The following is a 17,880-nucleotide window of genomic DNA, read 5'->3' as shown; positions in this document are numbered from 1 at the left end:
CCACATGGGTGGAGTACTTGGTCAATATTTTGATGGCTTTAGATAAATTGGTCATGAGGGCAGGAGTCATTGCGGATCGTTTAGCTGACAATGAAGGAAGTAGTTAAGTTCAACAGTGGCACTCTGATGTTGTGCCAATTGGTGGCAGTTGTAGTAAGTGACAGTGCATATGTGGTTGAGAATGTTTTGAGCTTGAGAGTTAATGAGCAGGTGGATAGACCTTTGCATACATGAGGTGTGTAGCAGTCGACATGAACTATATTTGTGCACAGTTCCATGAGTACTTTACGTAGACCCACTAAAGAAGCGTACAGCTCTACTCATGATGCTCTTTGTGTCGTGTCCTTCTATTCACAGTATAAGGGGAGTATGTGCTGGGTGTTTTCTAGCAATCTGTGGTGTGAAACGCTTTTAAACCGATTGATTCACTGAACTCTCCTGAAAGCTGTCAAGCTGGCAGACTGCCACAAGCATCTGGTGGTTATCACAAGAGTTATGGCGTCATTAAGTTAATCTTAGTTCACTACTGACAGTGTTCGTACTTTCTTCACTATTTCTCAGAAATCTGTATGTGAGGAAAACTAATATGACCTTGACCTGTTGCTGTTAGTTTGGAAAAACCGATACAGACCAGTTTACACTGCTTTTACCAGCTTTGCATCTCATTTCTGAGTGGATAAACTGCCCGACTGAAAAAAGCAGTTACTTTGCCAGACCAACTTACCGGATCTTAATGGAAAAAGCGTCACATTTCTTCTTCCAATAATCAACGTTCCAGCGGTTGGCGTCAACTTGGGCTGAGAGGCGAAACTTTGTTGCCATCATCTGCAGCAAGGAGAGGCATCGAAGAAGAACCTGAGCAAGATAAAGGATGCAATAAGAGATCAAAATACAAGCATGAGATTCATACGCTCCTGCACCACCTTTATAACAAGCATTGGCATAGCCAATAGGTTTCGCCTTTGGGACCTTATCATTGTTTAACCAGAGCAATTGTATACAACAAAGACCTGTTCACACTGTGAACAATTATTTCATACATCCGTATCAATTGTCATGGACTTTAGACACTCTTCACAACTTGCGATTCTATCGTCTAAGCTATTCAACGGTGTAGTTCACTAAAAAGAAAGAAAAATAAATTTTGCGTACGAGGTAAGTCAAGATGACTCTCAATGTGCAATAACCTTCTGTCTCCGCCACCCAAATGTCGTGAGAAAAGGAGTGAAAAGGAGTGTTGGTGCCTCACGGTAGCGCCACCAAGGAGGGTTAAGCAGGATGGTACTCGCCTGCTACCTCAAATTCTCATCATCAGCTACCAACACTCCAAAAGCAAGAAAATAGTGTATAATGACAGAAATTAACTGTACAGGTGCTAAGGTGTGTAGTTAAAGAAAGAAAGAAGAACTGTGCAATAATGCGTGCACCGTCTTAAACCCCTAAGTGATGTATACTAATATCAAAAAGCGAGCTAAATCACACTGGCTTGCATACTTTATTCTAAGCTGCGTGATAGCTCTTATGTTAAAATGCCGACATGTTTCGTTACCATTGGATAACACTCACGGCAACTTCTTCAGGGCGTGGGGTCTGTTCGTTTCACCCTGCACCTCTAATTGTCAGTTAAAAGCAATTCTGTAGGAGACAAAAGAAAATATACACACACAGAACAACACAGAGCATACTGGGTTGGTAACCTGTTATTGTTGGACAAATGCCCTATGTATAGTATTCCGAACCCCCTGTAACATATATTTACCAGGATGTCGCCCACCGTGGGCATACCTTTACCCGTGAGTCCTTGCGGCTCTGAATGCACATTCAAGGCTCCACTTATTCCACTCCAAACGTGAGTCTGTAATGTATAATAAATCGTGAGCGTTGTATATTTGATAACGTTTAATGTCTCATTCATGGTTAGTACGGATGCGTCACCCTCCCATCTCAGGTGATTCCCCTACATCTAGGGATTTCGTTAATGCGTGCCTCATTTTAAGCGTCCCATTAGGGTAATGTTACCCTCAAAGTGATGAGCCCGTTACAAAGTTGCCTCGATTCCCGTTTCGGCCTCGATGTATCTAAATCACATCTCCTTAACTTATTCGAGTCCGATTCCCCAAGTTAACGATCTCTGTCACCACTCACCGTGTGAATATTCGTCACTGGCGTTTACTCAGCCCAGGAACAACCCGGCCCTGCCATGGCGCGGTTTAAAAGCGTCACGGCGTGTACCACGTGATCGCTTCACGGTGTCTGACAGCTCAATGTAATGAAAAAAGGGGAGGCGCCATTTTGGAATGGGACATGGGAGATAGACTCGCCGTAAAAGATGTTCGTACCTGGTGTTTACTCATTTTCACACCAGCAAGGCCATCCTATTGCGCACTTTTTTGAACATCATTACGTGTATCGTATACTTAATCTACGCAAGTCCCGCTAAAGCACACAGTTTAATGTGAAGTAAAAGGGCGGTGTCTGACAGCTCAATGTAACGAAAAAAGGGGGGGAGGCGCCATTTTGGAATGGGACATGGGAGATATACTCGCCGTGAAAGATGTTCGTACCTGGTATTTACTCAGTCTCACACCAGCAAGGCCATCCTATTGCGCACTTTTTTTTAAAAAACTTTATTACGTGTATCGTGTACTTAATCTACGCAAGTCCCGCTGTAACACACAGTTTAATGTGGAGTAAAAGGGGGGTGTTATTTTGCAATGGGGATTGCTTATTTGTACATATCTCTGTTCGTTTTGGCCAAAAAACAGGTAGATGCACACTTTGTGATTATCATCTTACAAACACATGCGGTAATACATGCACATCCACGAACAGAGATATGTACAAATAAGCAATCCCCATTGCAAAATAACACCCCCCTTTTACTCCACATTAAACTGTGTGTTTCAGCGGGACTTGCGTAGATTAAGTACACGATACACGTAATAAAGTTTTTTTTAAAAAAGTGCGCAATAGGATGGCCTTGCTGGTGTGAGACTGAGTAAATACCAGGTACGAACATCTTTCACGGCGAGTATATCTCCCATGTCCCATTCCAAAATGGCGCCTCCCCCCTTTTTTCGTTACATTGAGCTGTCAGACACCGCCCTTTTACTTCACATTAAACTGTGTGCTTTAGCGGGACTTGCGTAGATTAAGTATACGATACACGTAATGATGTTCAAAAAAGTGCGCAATAGGATGGCCTTGCTGGTGTGAAAATGAGTAAACACCAGGTACGAACATCTTTTACGGCGAGTCTATCTCCCATGTCCCATTCCAAAATGGCGCCTCCCCTTTTTTCATTACATTGAGCTGTCAGACACCGTGAAGCGATCACGTGGTACACGCCATGACGCTTTTAAACCGCGCCATGGCAGGGCCGGGTTGTTCCTGGGCTGAGTAAACGCCAGTGACGAATATTCACATGGTGAGTGGTGACAGAGATCGTTAACTTGGGGAATCGGACTCGAATAAGTTAAGGAGATGTGATTTAGATACATCGAGGCCGAAACGGGAATCGAGGCAACTTTGTAACGGGCTCATCACTTTGAGGGTAACATTACCCTAATGGGACGCTTAAAATGAGGCACGCATTAACGAAATCCCTAGATGTAGGGGAATCACCTGAGATGGGAGGGTGACGCATCCGTACTAACCATGAATGAGACATTAAACGTTATCAAATATACAACGCTCACGATTTATTATACATTACAGACTCACGTTTGGAGTGGAATAAGTGGAGCCTTGAATGTGCATTCAGAGCCGCAAGGACTCACGGGTAAAGGTATGCCCACGGTGGGCGACATCCTGGTAAATATATGTTACAGGGGGTTCGGAATACTATACATAGGGCATTTGTCCAACAATAACAGGTTACCAACCCAGTATGCTCTGTGTTGTTCTGTGTGTGTATATTTTCTTTTGTCTCCTACAGAATTGCTTTTAACTGAAAATTAGAGGTGCAGGGTGAAACGAACAGACCCCACGCCCTGAAGAAGTTGCCGTGAGTGTTATCCAATGGTAACGAAACATGTCGGCATTTTAACATAAGAGCTATCACGCAGCTTAGAATAAAGTATGCAAGCCAGTGTGATTTAGCTCGCTTTTTGATATTAGTATACATCACTTAGGGGTTTAAGACGGTGCACGCATTATTGCACAGTTCTTCTTTCTTTCTTTAACTACACACCTTAGCACCTGTACAGTTAATTTCTGTCATTATACACTATTTTCTTGCTTTTGGAGTGTTGGTAGCTGATGATGAGAATTTGAGGTAGCAGGCGAGTACCATCCTGCTTAACCCTCCTTGGTGGCGCTACCGTGAGGCACCAACACTCCTTTTCACTCCTTTTCTCACGACATTTGGGTGGCGGAGACAGAAGGTTATTGCACATTGAGAGTCATCTTGACTTACCTCGTACGCAAAATTTATTTTTCTTTCTTTTTAGTGAACTACACCGTTGAATAGCTTAGACGATAGAATCGCAAGTTGTGAAGAGTGTCTAAAGTCCATGACAATTGATACGGATGTATGAAATAATTGTTCACAGTGTGAACAGGTCTTTGTTGTATACAGTGTATTGAGTGGGGGATGACCTGTTCTCTGCCCCTTCAGCTCCTTATTGTAGACTAACCAGAGCAATTGCCTTTGCCAATATCTTTAAGCTATGTTATAGAGCATTGTGGCTGCTGGGTAGCATGTTGAAAAGGCATAATAAAAAAGTGTTATAAACATGTGTTACCTTATAAATATATAACCAAGAAGACATTATGTACGACTGAACGACCCTATTAAAAAAGAAATAAAATTTTTTAAAAAAGTATTCTCGGTTTTTCCTTTCTTGTTCATGCTGGCAAATTCTTACTGCCTGTTGTAATGCTGGTTTGTTATTGTTTTTTTTCATGGGTGGGTGGGGGAAGTAGGGCGGGGATGAGGACATAATCAATGGGATGGTGGAAGTTGGGAAATAGTACCTGAATTACCACACGAGCAGCGGACAGATATTAGGGGAGAATCAACAGATTACACATATCCCGGGCAGACGGAGGTGGTGCTGAGGAGGTAATGTGCTTATGCGGAGGTGTTACTTAATGATACTTAGGTGGAGCTGAGTGATGCTGTGGTGCCGAGTGATGCTGTGGTGCCGAGTGATGCTGTGGTGCCAAGTGATGCTGTGGTGCCAAGTGATGCTGTGGTGCCAAGTGATGCTGTGGTGCCAAGTGATGCTGTGGTGCCAAGTGATGCTGTGGTGCCAAGTGATGCTGTGGTGCCAAGTGATGCTGTGGTGCCAAGTGATGCTGTGGTGCCAAGTGATGCTGTGGTGCCAAGTGATGCTGAGGTGCCAAGTGATGCTGAGGCAGTGGTGCTGCACTGGTGCTCAAGTGGTACTGATTAATGCTGAGTTGGTGCTGTGCTGATGCTGAAGTGCTGCTGCATTAGTGATGAATTGCTGCTGAGGTGGGGCTGTGCTTGTGGTCGTGTTGCACTGGTGGTAAGGTGGTGCTGCGCTGAGGTGATGGTGAAAGTGCAACTTAATGGCATCCCAGTTATAAATTTGACCTGCATGGAATAATACTACCACAAACTAAAGTTGAATGCGCAGTAGAACATAAAGGGTAAAGGAGTGAAAATTATCCTGCAACTTCTAGTAATGTCATAAACCCTGTGGGTAGTCAAAAAATGCAGTAGCCCATTTTTCCATAAAGGGCAAAAGAAAATATAGCTGTGAAAAAGGGTATTGTTTTACAGCAATTACTGTGTCCACTAGAAACAGCTAGGTAAATGGCACACTTATTAGTTAATCATGACCCTTCAAAAACATACACATTTAAAATAACCTTGAATCAAGAACGCCATAATTTGTGTAATCTCGGCCTGCAGCAGGAACGCAGTCCTATGTGGCAAACTCCTACAACGCGGCGCTATGTGGAACGCTCTCAGTAGTGCATTGCTATGTGACACGCACACAGAAGGGCAGTCCTATGTGGCACACTCCTGGAACGCAGCGCTATGTGGAACACTTTCAGAAGTGCATTGCTATGTGGCACCCCCACAGAAGCACAGTCCTATGTGGCAAACTCCTGGAACGCAGCGCAATGTGGAACGCTCTCAGTAGTGCATTGCTATGTGACACGCACACAGAAGGGCAGTCCTATGTGGCACACTCCCACAACGCCGCGCTACGTGGAACTCTCTCAGAAGCGCATTGCTATGGGGCATGCTCATAGAAGCACAATCCTATGTGGCATACTCCTACAATGCGGCGCTATGTGGAACTCTCTCAGAAGTGCATTGCTGTGTGAGGTGAAAATAGAGGGAAGTCCTATGTAGCACACTCCTGGAACGCAGCGCAATGTGGAACGCTTTCAGAAGTGCATTGCAATGTGGCAACCCCACCGAAGCACAGTCCTATGTGGCAAACTCACACAAGGCAGCGCTATGTGGAACGCTCTTTGAAGCGCATTGCTGTGCTAGGCACTCACAGACGGAAGTCCTATGTGGCACACTCCTGGAACGCAGCACTATGTGGAACGCTTTTAGAAGTGCATTGCTATGTGGCACACTCCCACAACGCGGTGCTATGTGGAACGCCCCTAGAAGTGCGGAGCCCTTGGCCTCGCAGTGCTCATTCACACAGAACTCCCACTTACCGCTCTGGAGCCGGGGTGAGAGTCTGGTGCGGGGTCCAGTGTCCAGGAAAGACTTCGGGGGAACGCGGAGCCCTTCCCGAAGCGCCGACTAGCAGGATCCGAGCGAGGGTTCAGGGAAGCATCTCCTGTCTCCGCCGAGCTCGGGCACTTGTCTCTGATGTTTCCAGAGGAAGACTGCCCGGGAGTCTCATTCCTGCCCGTAGAGACAGCCGGTCCTCCAACCCTCGCACTGACGGAGGAGTTCAGGGCAAAAATGGAAGGAGGAAGGGAGGAGAGCTACATAAAGAGGAGAGTGGGAAAGATTGGGAGAGGATGGGAGAATAGAGGCGGAGAGAGAGGAGACGCAAAAAGAGAGGCTGCTGCTGCTGCAAAACGAGGGAGAGGTGTGATCGACAGGATAAGAGAAGGAAAGAATGAATGAGGAATGGCGAGAGAGAAGACTGGTGACAGAAGAAACAAGCATTGGCATAGCTGAGTGGTGCGCGCGTGCCGGCAAAAGTTAAAGCAGGGGTGCGCGCACGACGGCGGAAAAATGAAAAGCTCCAGATGGCGCCTTGGGCACTGAAAGCTGCTGGCTGCGCGCGTGCACACTCGCGGGAACGCAAGCTTGTCGCCAGCCAGCAGCACTTTAAAAACTCACCTACTAAATGTCTCTCCGAGCAGCACATGCGCGCTGACTCAGCGAGACCTAAAAATGAAACAGATTGTAGCGTCTCTGCAGAAAGCAAAGCTATTACAATTAGTAATAAAACACACATCATGGCTTAGAGATGTCAGTATGCGTCCCAGTGTATGAGCAATTCTTTATTCTAGTCACTTGAAGATTACACAGAAACGCATACATGCACCAGGAGGAGTAAGATGTCCTCACTGCTCAGCTGCTTCTTCTAGAAGTCTGTATCCAACATTAAATAGACAACATTTCCGTGCAAAAAAATTGCTATGAAATATTGTAATGTTCCAACAACGAGATACACTATATACCCACAGCACAGTATGAAGGATAAGTCAATATTGCTTCTGAAGCCTGTCAAGCTTGCATGTACCAAAACCAACCTCCCCTTAATAATTGTCAGCATCAACCAACAACCAATGAGGGAAAGTACGCGAGTGGTAAGGTGTGATGACTGAAGGGCAAGAACTAATGAAAGAGTAACTGAAGATTTTTTTAATTATTACTTATTTTCTGAGGCTCTCACCCCTTTTCAAACAGGGCCGGAATAGATTTCAGAGACGTATCATATTAGTCGAATATAACTGAATAAGCTGAGCCAGATTTCAGCAAAACGATGATGCAATATTTTCTTGCCAAAGGAGGCATAACTGCTGGAAGAAACGTCCTGAGGTTAATGCCTGCAAAGCAAGAGGATAGCCAACAAGGTTGTCCTATGTATTTTAGAGATTCAAACGTGCCTCTGAAAAGCCAGCGATGCAGTTTTAGCTGTGCTTAAAGGTTTGACTGGCAGGTGCAATGCAACAAAGTTCGCACAAAAAAATGATATACAATAGATTTGAATCTGGTGCTACTTGTGTTTGAAGCTATGCTGCCAGGAGAACAACCATCTTGAGTAACCAATTATTTTGATTTTTTTGTTCAAGAAAAACTTTGCCTTTACAAGTAGAAAGTTTACAAATACCCCGTACAATGGTCAATATAGGACCAGTTGGACATTTTGTGTGAAACGTTTAAATTCCAAAGGTAATATTATGATTTCACCTAAATAATGAAGCAAGGACCATACAAAAAAACATTTTATCCATGGTGTATCCGATCCGTGAAAAGCCCTGCTACTCACTGATCTCACTGGCTGAGGTAAAGGACAGGGCACAAGAAGGATGATGGAAATAACTGTTGGGGGGTCTAACTGCTAATCTGCTGTGTGTCCAGGGGGAATCAATGGAAAAGTCCTTAGATTGTGATGAACCCAGTCCAGTGGCTTCTGGAGAAGACTGCGAACCATAAAGGCCCATACATTGATTCCCACCATACTTGGACCTGTTAACCTATCACCTTTTAGGTGATCGTGCTAGATTCAAATTTTAAAAATGGGGATGGGAAGCTCTAGTACAAAACAAAATCTGACAATTGACCTCCTCTCTACCTTCCAAATCCATTCAAATAGGTTAGAACACCTGCAAGGTGGGCAGAGGACAGCCCCAATCGCTCAATATGCTGCCGTGTGTACGGATAGCAATTCATGTTTAGACACAACAAGCAGCTTGACTTTATTAGAATACACTCCTGAACACACCCAACCAACTTCTTTAACAACTCTGTATAGCTTACAAAACACCGTCAACCACCACATAAAAATGCTGAACAAAGATGGGAATGGAACTCATTGATGGTGGTAATACAGAGACAAATACAGAGAAAAAGAGGTGAAGGAGCACCCACAGTACCGCAACATTTGAATCTTTACCTGAAGTTTATCGTGAACTTGGCCACAAATGTAGTCTGCATTTGCAATTTATTTCAATATGTTGAAGGACTAACTTTTCAGGGATCAATTGAACAACTTAAAATGTGAAACACTAAGTGTATGTAGCAAATCCATGCTTTTAAGAGACAGTGATTTATTTATCAGGTTACATATATCAATTCCTGATGGCTACTTTTAACCTCAGATTCTTCACCTTAGAATACTCCCCAGGCGCCAGACTGCATCTGGAAACTTAACATCCATGCTCCAGTGCGCCGCTAGGTGGCACTATGCGTCTCTACACTGGTTCTGTACCGCCCTGTAAGTGAGAGATAAGACCCTCATATAAGCGTGCTGATTTAAGCTACTTTAGTTCTCTGCCTTCTGATGTGGATGCAGAGCACTGCTCCATAATTCGGCCTCTGACAACTCCTGCACAAGGACTTCACATTAGCCTATTGGGCCCCAAGATAGACTGGGACCAGGGCAGTGAGGCAGGAAATTCCAGACACCTCTGTAGGAGGGAAACTCCAAAAGCTCAAACAAATCTAGTGTGCTGGGAACAATGCCCCCTCCTATCTCTACAGGTTTCAAACCATGCTGTGACTGAAGAAAACAGACGTAGGTCACTGTGAGAAAGTGCCTCTTTTGAAATGGTTAGCCCCCACTTTTTGCCTTGTAATTGATGTGGTTTGGATTGTAGTGCACAGGGTCCCTGCCAACCAGGTCCCCGGTGCCAGTGCTTCTTCCCTAAAGCTAAAATTGCAATTGGTACACTTTAGCACCCTGCAGGTCCCTAATTAATGGTACCTAGGTCAACAGGAGCTGATGAAGGTCCCCTAGGCACCCCTCACCTAGGCCATGCCACTGCCCCTGCCACTTGCATGCCGGGGTGGAGTGAAAAACAACAAAGCCAGCATGCACTGCCTAAGATATAGGTAAGTCACCTCTCCAACAGGACTTACAGCCCTAAGGCAGGGTGCACTATATAACAGGCAGGGCATATCTGCATGAGCAGTTATGCCCCTACAATACTTAAGTCCATTTTTAAATATTGCAAGTGCCAAGGAAGCCATATACAGCTCATGGGCTGGAAACTAGACACCTCCGAGTTCCCCAGCAACATGATGGCTTCACTGAAACCAGGAGTATTTGGTACCAAATGACTCCTTTTAATAAACCCATACTGATGAAAGTTTAAGATTTATTAAACCACGTATTCAGAGGGCACGTTAGAGGTGCCCCCTGAAAACCTACCAACCCTGGTTTGGTCTCTGACTGGCTGTACTCAGCCTGCTACCACCAGACATGTTTCTGGACCCTTAGGTCCAGAGTCCTCTGCTCTCTGAGGCCAGAAACAAAGCACATTCTGGGTGGAGTTGTCACACCTCCTCCTCCAGGATGGGCACAGTGCTCGAGAGGGAAGCTTCAAAGGCCTGCTGCCTTTGTAAGACAACCACAGCCTCTGCTGCTATCAGCAGCTGGCTTCCACCGGTTCCGACCCCCCCACTTTGGAAGTGAGAACAGACAGGAAACTTAGAAAGAATAGGTGGTGTGCCCCCTTCGCCAACTCCAGCCCTCAGGTGTGGTAGGCGAAGTTGAGCATACTTTTCAGCCCCCTCCATCTTGAATAGGAGGACCACTCCAATTGCGGCTAGGTCTATGCCCCTTCCCACAGGAGGGTGGCATAATAGTAGGTGTAGTCACCCCAGGTAAGGGACCCATTGGCCCCTACCTGCTACTCCCCTGTAACGCCCCGAATCTAGTATTTAGGGGATCCCTCAGACCCTGAATCTAGTTCCTACCGACCTAAGTAGAATGACAAAGAAGACGCCATGCAGCAAAGCCTGAAGACACCTATTGACTTGGCCACAGCCCTACCGGCCTGTCTCAAGCTTCAAAGACCCTGCAAAGAATATGGCGCCTGTCTTGCAGCCAGCGACCTCCATAACCAGAGGAAGACTGCCTTACCTTTGATTAAGACCATAAATCCAGAGGACAGCTTACCTGTCCCCAAAAATTCTACACAAAGTAATCTGTTTCTGTCCGGAACCACAAGTCCAGCCGAGTCTGCACCCGACGTCTCCGGCCCGTGTCCAGGTATCCCACTGATCCATAATAGGTTCCCCAGCGCTTCTGATGTCAAGACCAGCACTGGCAGACCCCTTCTGGACTCCACGATGAGACCTGCAGTCTGAATCCAGAGGCTACCCGCTACCCCCTACCACGGCCGTACCCAGTAAGAAAAACCCGACATCAAAGGACACCCCTCCACCCAAAGCCCCTGGGGCCTTGGGGAGCTCGACTTTGAGATTATAAAGACATAAACTTGCTGTATTTTTCCATGAAAGCCTTTGATTTGCCTGGAATCTCATCTTATCAGTCTGTGCCATCCTGATATAGGAATCAGAGCCCGTGTTCCCAGTGGAATACATTACAGGACTTGCATCCTATTTCTCCTATGCCAACATTTGATATGAAAAATGTCAAGGTCCACAATTTAATGCATCTATAAGATAAACTAGCACAGTCAGAGCAAGAAATAGAGTTTGCCATCTCCAAACCTGGAAACGACCAAGATTGCCCAGTTATTTTGTAACCATAACTGCACTTTACTGGTGGTTTTTAATAATATTTCAGAGTTGTTTTATAAACATGCATTATAGTATTATGAGCAGACGAAACCATAACTTCACTTTAACAACGTTCACACTGCATTAGGCTATGCCATGGATGTTGGCCTATGGCCAGGCAATAAGTGCAACCTTCCGCAGACTTCTAAAGCACTATGGCAGCCTTTGCTATTTACTAGCATTGTTAAGGAGGGGAGGGGCATTATGACCCACTCAAGGATTCACATCTCATTAGTCATGGCCCCCTCCTCTACAGCATATAAGCATCTACATAAATGTTTTCACACATATATGATAAGTTAGAACTATATTGTAAGAGGTGCAGTGACATCTTTGTAAGGTTGACACCGCTGTAGGAAAGTGCCCTTTTTGACATGGTCCCCCCTACTTTTTGCCTGGTATTTGATGCAATTTCGACTGGAAGTGCACTGGGCTCCTGCTAACTATGTGACCAGTGCCGGATTTCTTTCCCTAAAACTGTGCAATTGTACCCCAATTGGCAATACCTTTAGCAAACCCCGTAAGTACCTAGTAAATGGTACCCCTGGTACCTAGGGCATAAGGTCCCTAAGGGCTGCAGCAAGAATTGTGCCACCATAATGGACCCCTCACCAAGCACAGGCAGACTGTCATAGCAGGCTGTACATCTTGGTGCAGACACAAGTGAAAACAAGACATGGCACACACCCCTCCCTGCCATGCTCACAGACACTGCATGCATCCTCGGTAAGTCACCCCTAAGGCAGGATGAACCATACTGCATGTGTGGGCATGCCCCTGTGCTGGTCAATTCAATTGCTGCCAGTTCAAGTGACCAGTGAAGCCATTTTAAGAACAAATGCTGGACACTGGTGAAAAAGAGTTCCCCAGCTACATGATTTTTTTTGTAAACAATCTTTGGGTTTTACAAAGGTTCCATGTGGCCATTATGCAACAATCTTATCATATATCAGAATTACAATTGACCAGCTAGGAAAAAAAATTAAGGCAGTAACTAACATAAGGATTACCGGTCAGATTATTACATTCAGCTGGCCCGTTGTTCTCTCGCAGTTCAACATACATACTTGTACTCAGTCCCGACTGTGAACTCCTTTCCCACAACTTACACCCACCCTCCCTTACCCCCACCCTCCCCTCCCCCCAGGCGTATCACTTGCACCCATGTCGTTAATTTACAATATTCCAGCACTCCAGGCTGGGCGTCAGGATTGACTGGGGTAACCCTATAGGGGATCTCAAACAGACAGGGAGGCAGTATGCCGTTCCTGTTAGCAAGTCTCATGGGTCCACGATTCGCTCCACTGTATGCAGCCTAGTCTATCTCTTGCCCAGCTACATAATGGCTTCACAGAAACACAAGATGTTTGGTATCAAACCTCTCATATTGATAAACACACACAGACTCCAGTGATAGATTTATTAATACATGAAACAGAAGGGGGATGGGAGCACAATGCTACCTCCCAGCACAGTTCGCCCCTTTGCATCCTGGTACAAGCAGTTCAATTTAAATGCTTACTTGAAATTTTGCAGAGTGTCTCACCAAAGTTGGTGCAGGTTAGTGCTGTTAATCTCTAGACACATGTGTTTCTGGATTTCATCCTTCTTCAGTAGATATAAAAGGAAATTCTTCTGGGTTTTACTGAGAAAACTGCCAGAATCCTCTCAGGTCTCTGTACCTCTCCCTGGCGCACAGGTGCCTCCAATGAGCTCGTCAGCCCAGTGGCTCAAGGGAGCCTTTTTGAAACAGAAGTGGGATGGGAGCACACTGCTACCTCCCAGCACAGTTCGCCCCTTTGCATCCTGGTACATGCAGTACAATTTAAATGCTTACTTGAAATTTTGCAGAGTGTCTCACCAAAGTTGGTGCAGGTTAGTGCTGTTAATCTCTAGACACATGTGTTTCTGGATTTCATCCTTCTTCAGTAGATATAAAAGGAAATTCTTCTGGGTTTTACTGAGAAAACTGCCAGAATCCTCTCAGGTCTCTGTACCTCTCCCTGGCGCACAGGTGCCTCCAATGAGCTCGTCAGCCCAGTGGCTCAAGGGAGCCTTTTTGAAACAGAAGTGGGATGGGAGCACACTGCTACCTCCCAGCACAGTTCGCCCCTTTGCATCCTGGTACATGCAGTACAATTTAAATGCTTACTTGAAATTTTGCAGAGTGTCTCACCAAAGTTGGTGCAGGTTAGTGCTGTTAATCTCTAGACACATGTGTTTCTGGATTTCATCCTTCTTCAGTAGAGATAAAACGAAATTCTTCTGGGGTTTGCTGAGAAAACTGCCACAATCCTCTCAGGTCTCTGTACCTCTCCCTGGCGCACAGGTGCCTCCCATGAGCTTGTCAGCCCAGTGGCTCAAGGGAGCCTTTTTGAAACAGAAGGGGGATGGGAGCACACTGCTACCTCCCAGCACAGTTCGCCCCTTTGCATCCTGGTACATGCAGTTCAATTTAAATGCTTACTTTAAATTTTGCAGAGTGTCTCACCAAAGTTGGTGCAGGTTAGTGCTGTTAATCTCTAGACACATGTGTTTCTGGATTTCATCCTTCTTCAGTAGAGATAAAACGAAATTCTTCTGGGGATTGCTGAGAAAACTGCCACAATCCTCTCAGGTCTCTGTACCTCTCCCTGGCGCACAGGTGCCTCCCATGAGCTCGTCAGCCCAGGTTAGTGCTGTTAATCTCTTGTGTTTGGGGATTTCATCCTTCTTCAGTAGAGATAAAACGAAATTCTTCTGGGGTTTGCTGAGAAAACTGCCACAATCCTCTCAGTGGCAGCTTTCTCAGCAAACCCCAGAAGAATTTCGTTTTATCTCTACTGAAGAAGGATGAAATCCAGAAACACATGTGTCTAGAGATGAACAGAACTAACCTGCACCAACTTTGGTGAGACACTCTGCAAAATTTCAAGTAAGCATTTAAATTGAACTGCATGTACCAGGATGCAAAGGGGCGAACTGTGCTGGGAGGTAGCAGTGTGCTCCCATCCCCCTTCTGTTTCAAAAAGGCTCCCTTGAGCCACTGGGCTGACGAGCTCATGGGAGGCACCTGTGCGCCAGGGAGAGGTACAGAGACCTGAGAGGATTGTGGCAGCTTTCTCAGCAAACCCCAGAAGAATTTCGTTTTATCTCTACTGAAGAAGGATGAATTCCAGAAACATATGTGTCTAGAGATTAACCGCACTAACCTGCACCAACTTTGGTGAGACACTCTGCAAAATTTCAAGTAAGCATTTAAATTGAACTGCATGTACCAGGATGCAAAGGGGCGAAAGGTGCTGGGAGGTAGCAGTGTGCTCCCATCCCCCTTCTGTTTCAAAAAGGCTCCCTTGAGCCACTGGGCTGACGAGCTCATGGGAGGCACCTGTGCGCCAGGGAGAGGTACAGAGACCTGAGAGGATTGTGGCAGCTTTCTCAGCAAACCCCAGAAGAATTTCGTTTTATCTCTACTGAAGAAGGATGACATCCAGAAACACATGTGTCTAGAGATTAACAGCACTAACCTGCACCAACTTTGGTGAGACACTCTGCAAAATTTCAAGTAAGCATTTAAATTGAACTGCATGTACCAGGATGCAAATGGGCGAGTGTGCGCCCATCCCCCTTCTGTTTCAAAAAGGCTCCCTTGAGCCACTGGGCTGACGAGCTCATGGGAGGCACCTGTGCGCCAGGGAGAGGTACAGAGACCTGAGAGGATTGTGGCAGCCTTCTCAGCAAACCCCAGAAGAATTTCGTTTTATCTCTACTGAAGAAGGATGAAATCCAGAAACATGTGTCCAGAGATTAACAGCACTAACCTGCACCAACTTTGGTGAGACACTCTGTAAAATTTCAAGTAAGCATTTAAATTGAACTGCATGTACCAGGATGCAAAGGGGCGAACTGTGCTGGGAGGTAGCAGTGTGCTCCCATCCCCCTTCTGCTTCAAAAAGGCTCCCTTGAGCCACTGTGCTGACGAGCTCATGGGAGGCACCTGTGCGCCAGGGAGAGGTACAGAGACCTGAGAGGATTGTGGCAGATTTCTTAGCAAACCCCAGAAGAATTTCGTTTTATCTCTACTGAAGAAGGATGAAATCCAGAAACACATGTGTCTAGAGATTAACAGCACTAACCTGCACCAACTTTGGTGAGACACTCTGCAAAATTTCAAGTAAGCATTTAAATTGAACTGCATGTACCAGGATGCAAAGGGGCGAACTGTGCTGGGAGGTAGCAGTGTGCTCCCATCCCCCTTCTGTTTCAAAAAGGCTCCCTTGAGCCACTGGGCTGACGATCTCATGGGAGGCACCTGTGCGACAGGGAGAGGTACAGAGACCTCAGAGGATTGTGGCAGCTTTCTCAGCAAACCCCAGAAGAATTTCGTTTTATCTCTACTGAAGAAGGATGAAATCCAGAAACACATGTGTCTAGAGATTAACAGCACTAACCTGCACCAACTTTGGTGAGGAACTCTGCAAAATTTCAAGTAAGCATTTAAATTGAACTGCATGTACCAGGATGCAAAGGGGCGAACTGTGCTGGGAGGTAGCAGTGTGCTTCCCATCCCCCTTCTGTTTTAAAAAGGCTCCCTTGAGCCACTGGGCTGACGAGCTCATGGGAGGCACCTGTGCGCCAGGGAGAGGTACAGAGACCTGAGAGGATTGTGGCAGCTTTCTCAGCAAACCCCAGAAGAATTTCGTTTTATCTCTACTGAAGAAGGATGAAATCCAGAAACACATGTGTCTAGTGATTAACAGCACTAACCTGCACCAACTTTGGTGAGGCACTCTGCAAAATTTCAAGTAAGCATTTAAATTGAACTGCATGTACCAGGATGCAAAGGGGCGAACTGTGCTGGGAGGTAGCAGTGTGCTCCCATCCCCCTTTTACTAATACATGAACCTAGAGGGTACCTTAGAAGTGCCCCCTGATAAACAACTAACTACTAGTGTGTTGACTGACTGGTCCTAGGCATCCTGCACCACAGATGAGTTTCTTTCCCCTGGGGTGAGGGTCTTTGCTCTCAGGCGGTTAGGAACAAAGCCTGCCAGAGTAGAGGGTTTTTACACCCACTCCCACAGGATTACCTGCAAATTAGCATTCCAAGGCAGGGAGCCTCAACAAGCCCACCGCCTTTGATATGCAAATCTGACTTCCCTTACAGGAGAGGATGCAGACCCCCCGTGCAGGGCCCATTTGGAGCCTGGACAGGTGGGAAAATTAGTAGTCAGAGAGGTGTGTTCACCTTCAGGCTAGTTTCATCCCTAAGGTGAATACAAAAATAAGAAGTCTGCCATCTTTGTCATGGTAAACATAGGAACTCTGGGACAGGGTTATGCTCACTTCCCACAGGAAGTGGTCATATAGGGAGAGTAGTGACTCCAGGGGTAAGTAGCCTATTGGCTACTACTCGCCACCCCCCTAATGCCACTAAATCTAGTATTTAAGGGAGTCCCTGGCACCAAGAAAGCAGATACTGCCGACCCAAAAGAGAAAGAATGACTGAAGAGCCACGAAAAGCAAGAACTGTAGAAGGAGCAACTGACTTGGTGCAAACCCTACTGGACTGTTTGCTGGTCCCGAAGATTGTGCCAAAGTCAACTCATTCTGTAAGCTGCTGTGCCTCGCAAAGCCTAGGAGGACCGCCAGCACCTCTGCCAAGACGTAAAAACTCCCTTGGAGTGGAGGAGCTGCTCCCCCGCATCCTGCAGGTACCAAAGAATGAACTGTGAGGACTCAGAACTGTGTAAACCCGACAAGCCAGCACCACTGCACCTGTTGCTCCAAGCCTGAGTAGAAAAGGGCTAACAGTGCCAGCGCGACCCCCCAACCTACCGGAGAAGACGCCCAGCTTGGGTTCACCAGGAAGAGACTCCTCGATGCCGCCTGTAGCCTTTTTGTCCAGCCGCCAAACAACTGCGAGTAGCTTGGTTGTGAAAACTAAGACGCCTAAAGACACCTCTGCACCCGTCGCCTCTGACCCGAGTAGAAGTGGACTGAAGGTGTCCCCACGTCCTGGAGCATGGCGAGGCGTGAGCCCCGCTGTTGATTCAGACCGACTGACTTTCCAGTCCAAACCTGCAGCCTCTTTCTGACCAGACCGATCCCCAATGACTAACACTTGGCACCCGACGCTGTACTGCACCTGGCCGCCCCTGTGCTGACTGGTATGACCTCTCGGTGCTGCC

General features: G+C 46.3%; 1 protein-coding gene across 5 annotated transcripts in view; it reads right to left on the bottom strand.

Annotated features, from left to right (window-relative positions):
• LOC146830533 (HAUS augmin-like complex subunit 4) overlaps positions 1 to 17,880 on the bottom strand; it is a 168,646-nt gene that overhangs the window by 91,063 nt on the left and 59,703 nt on the right. For all 5 annotated transcript variants that reach the window (XM_085604738.1, XM_085604736.1, XM_085604741.1 and 2 more), the window contains one exon: positions 725 to 855. In XM_085604738.1, coding sequence (XP_085460864.1) covers positions 725 to 855 — 131 coding nt within the window. The remainder of the gene's footprint in view (positions 1 to 724; positions 856 to 17,880) is intronic.

Source organism: Triturus cristatus, chromosome 5_1, assembly GCF_964204655.1.
Source record: "Triturus cristatus chromosome 5_1, aTriCri1.1, whole genome shotgun sequence".
NCBI lineage: Eukaryota > Metazoa > Chordata > Amphibia > Caudata > Salamandridae > Triturus > Triturus cristatus.
The sequence above is the reverse complement of the archived record's forward strand: the minus strand, read 5'-3'. Positions and strand labels throughout refer to the sequence as shown.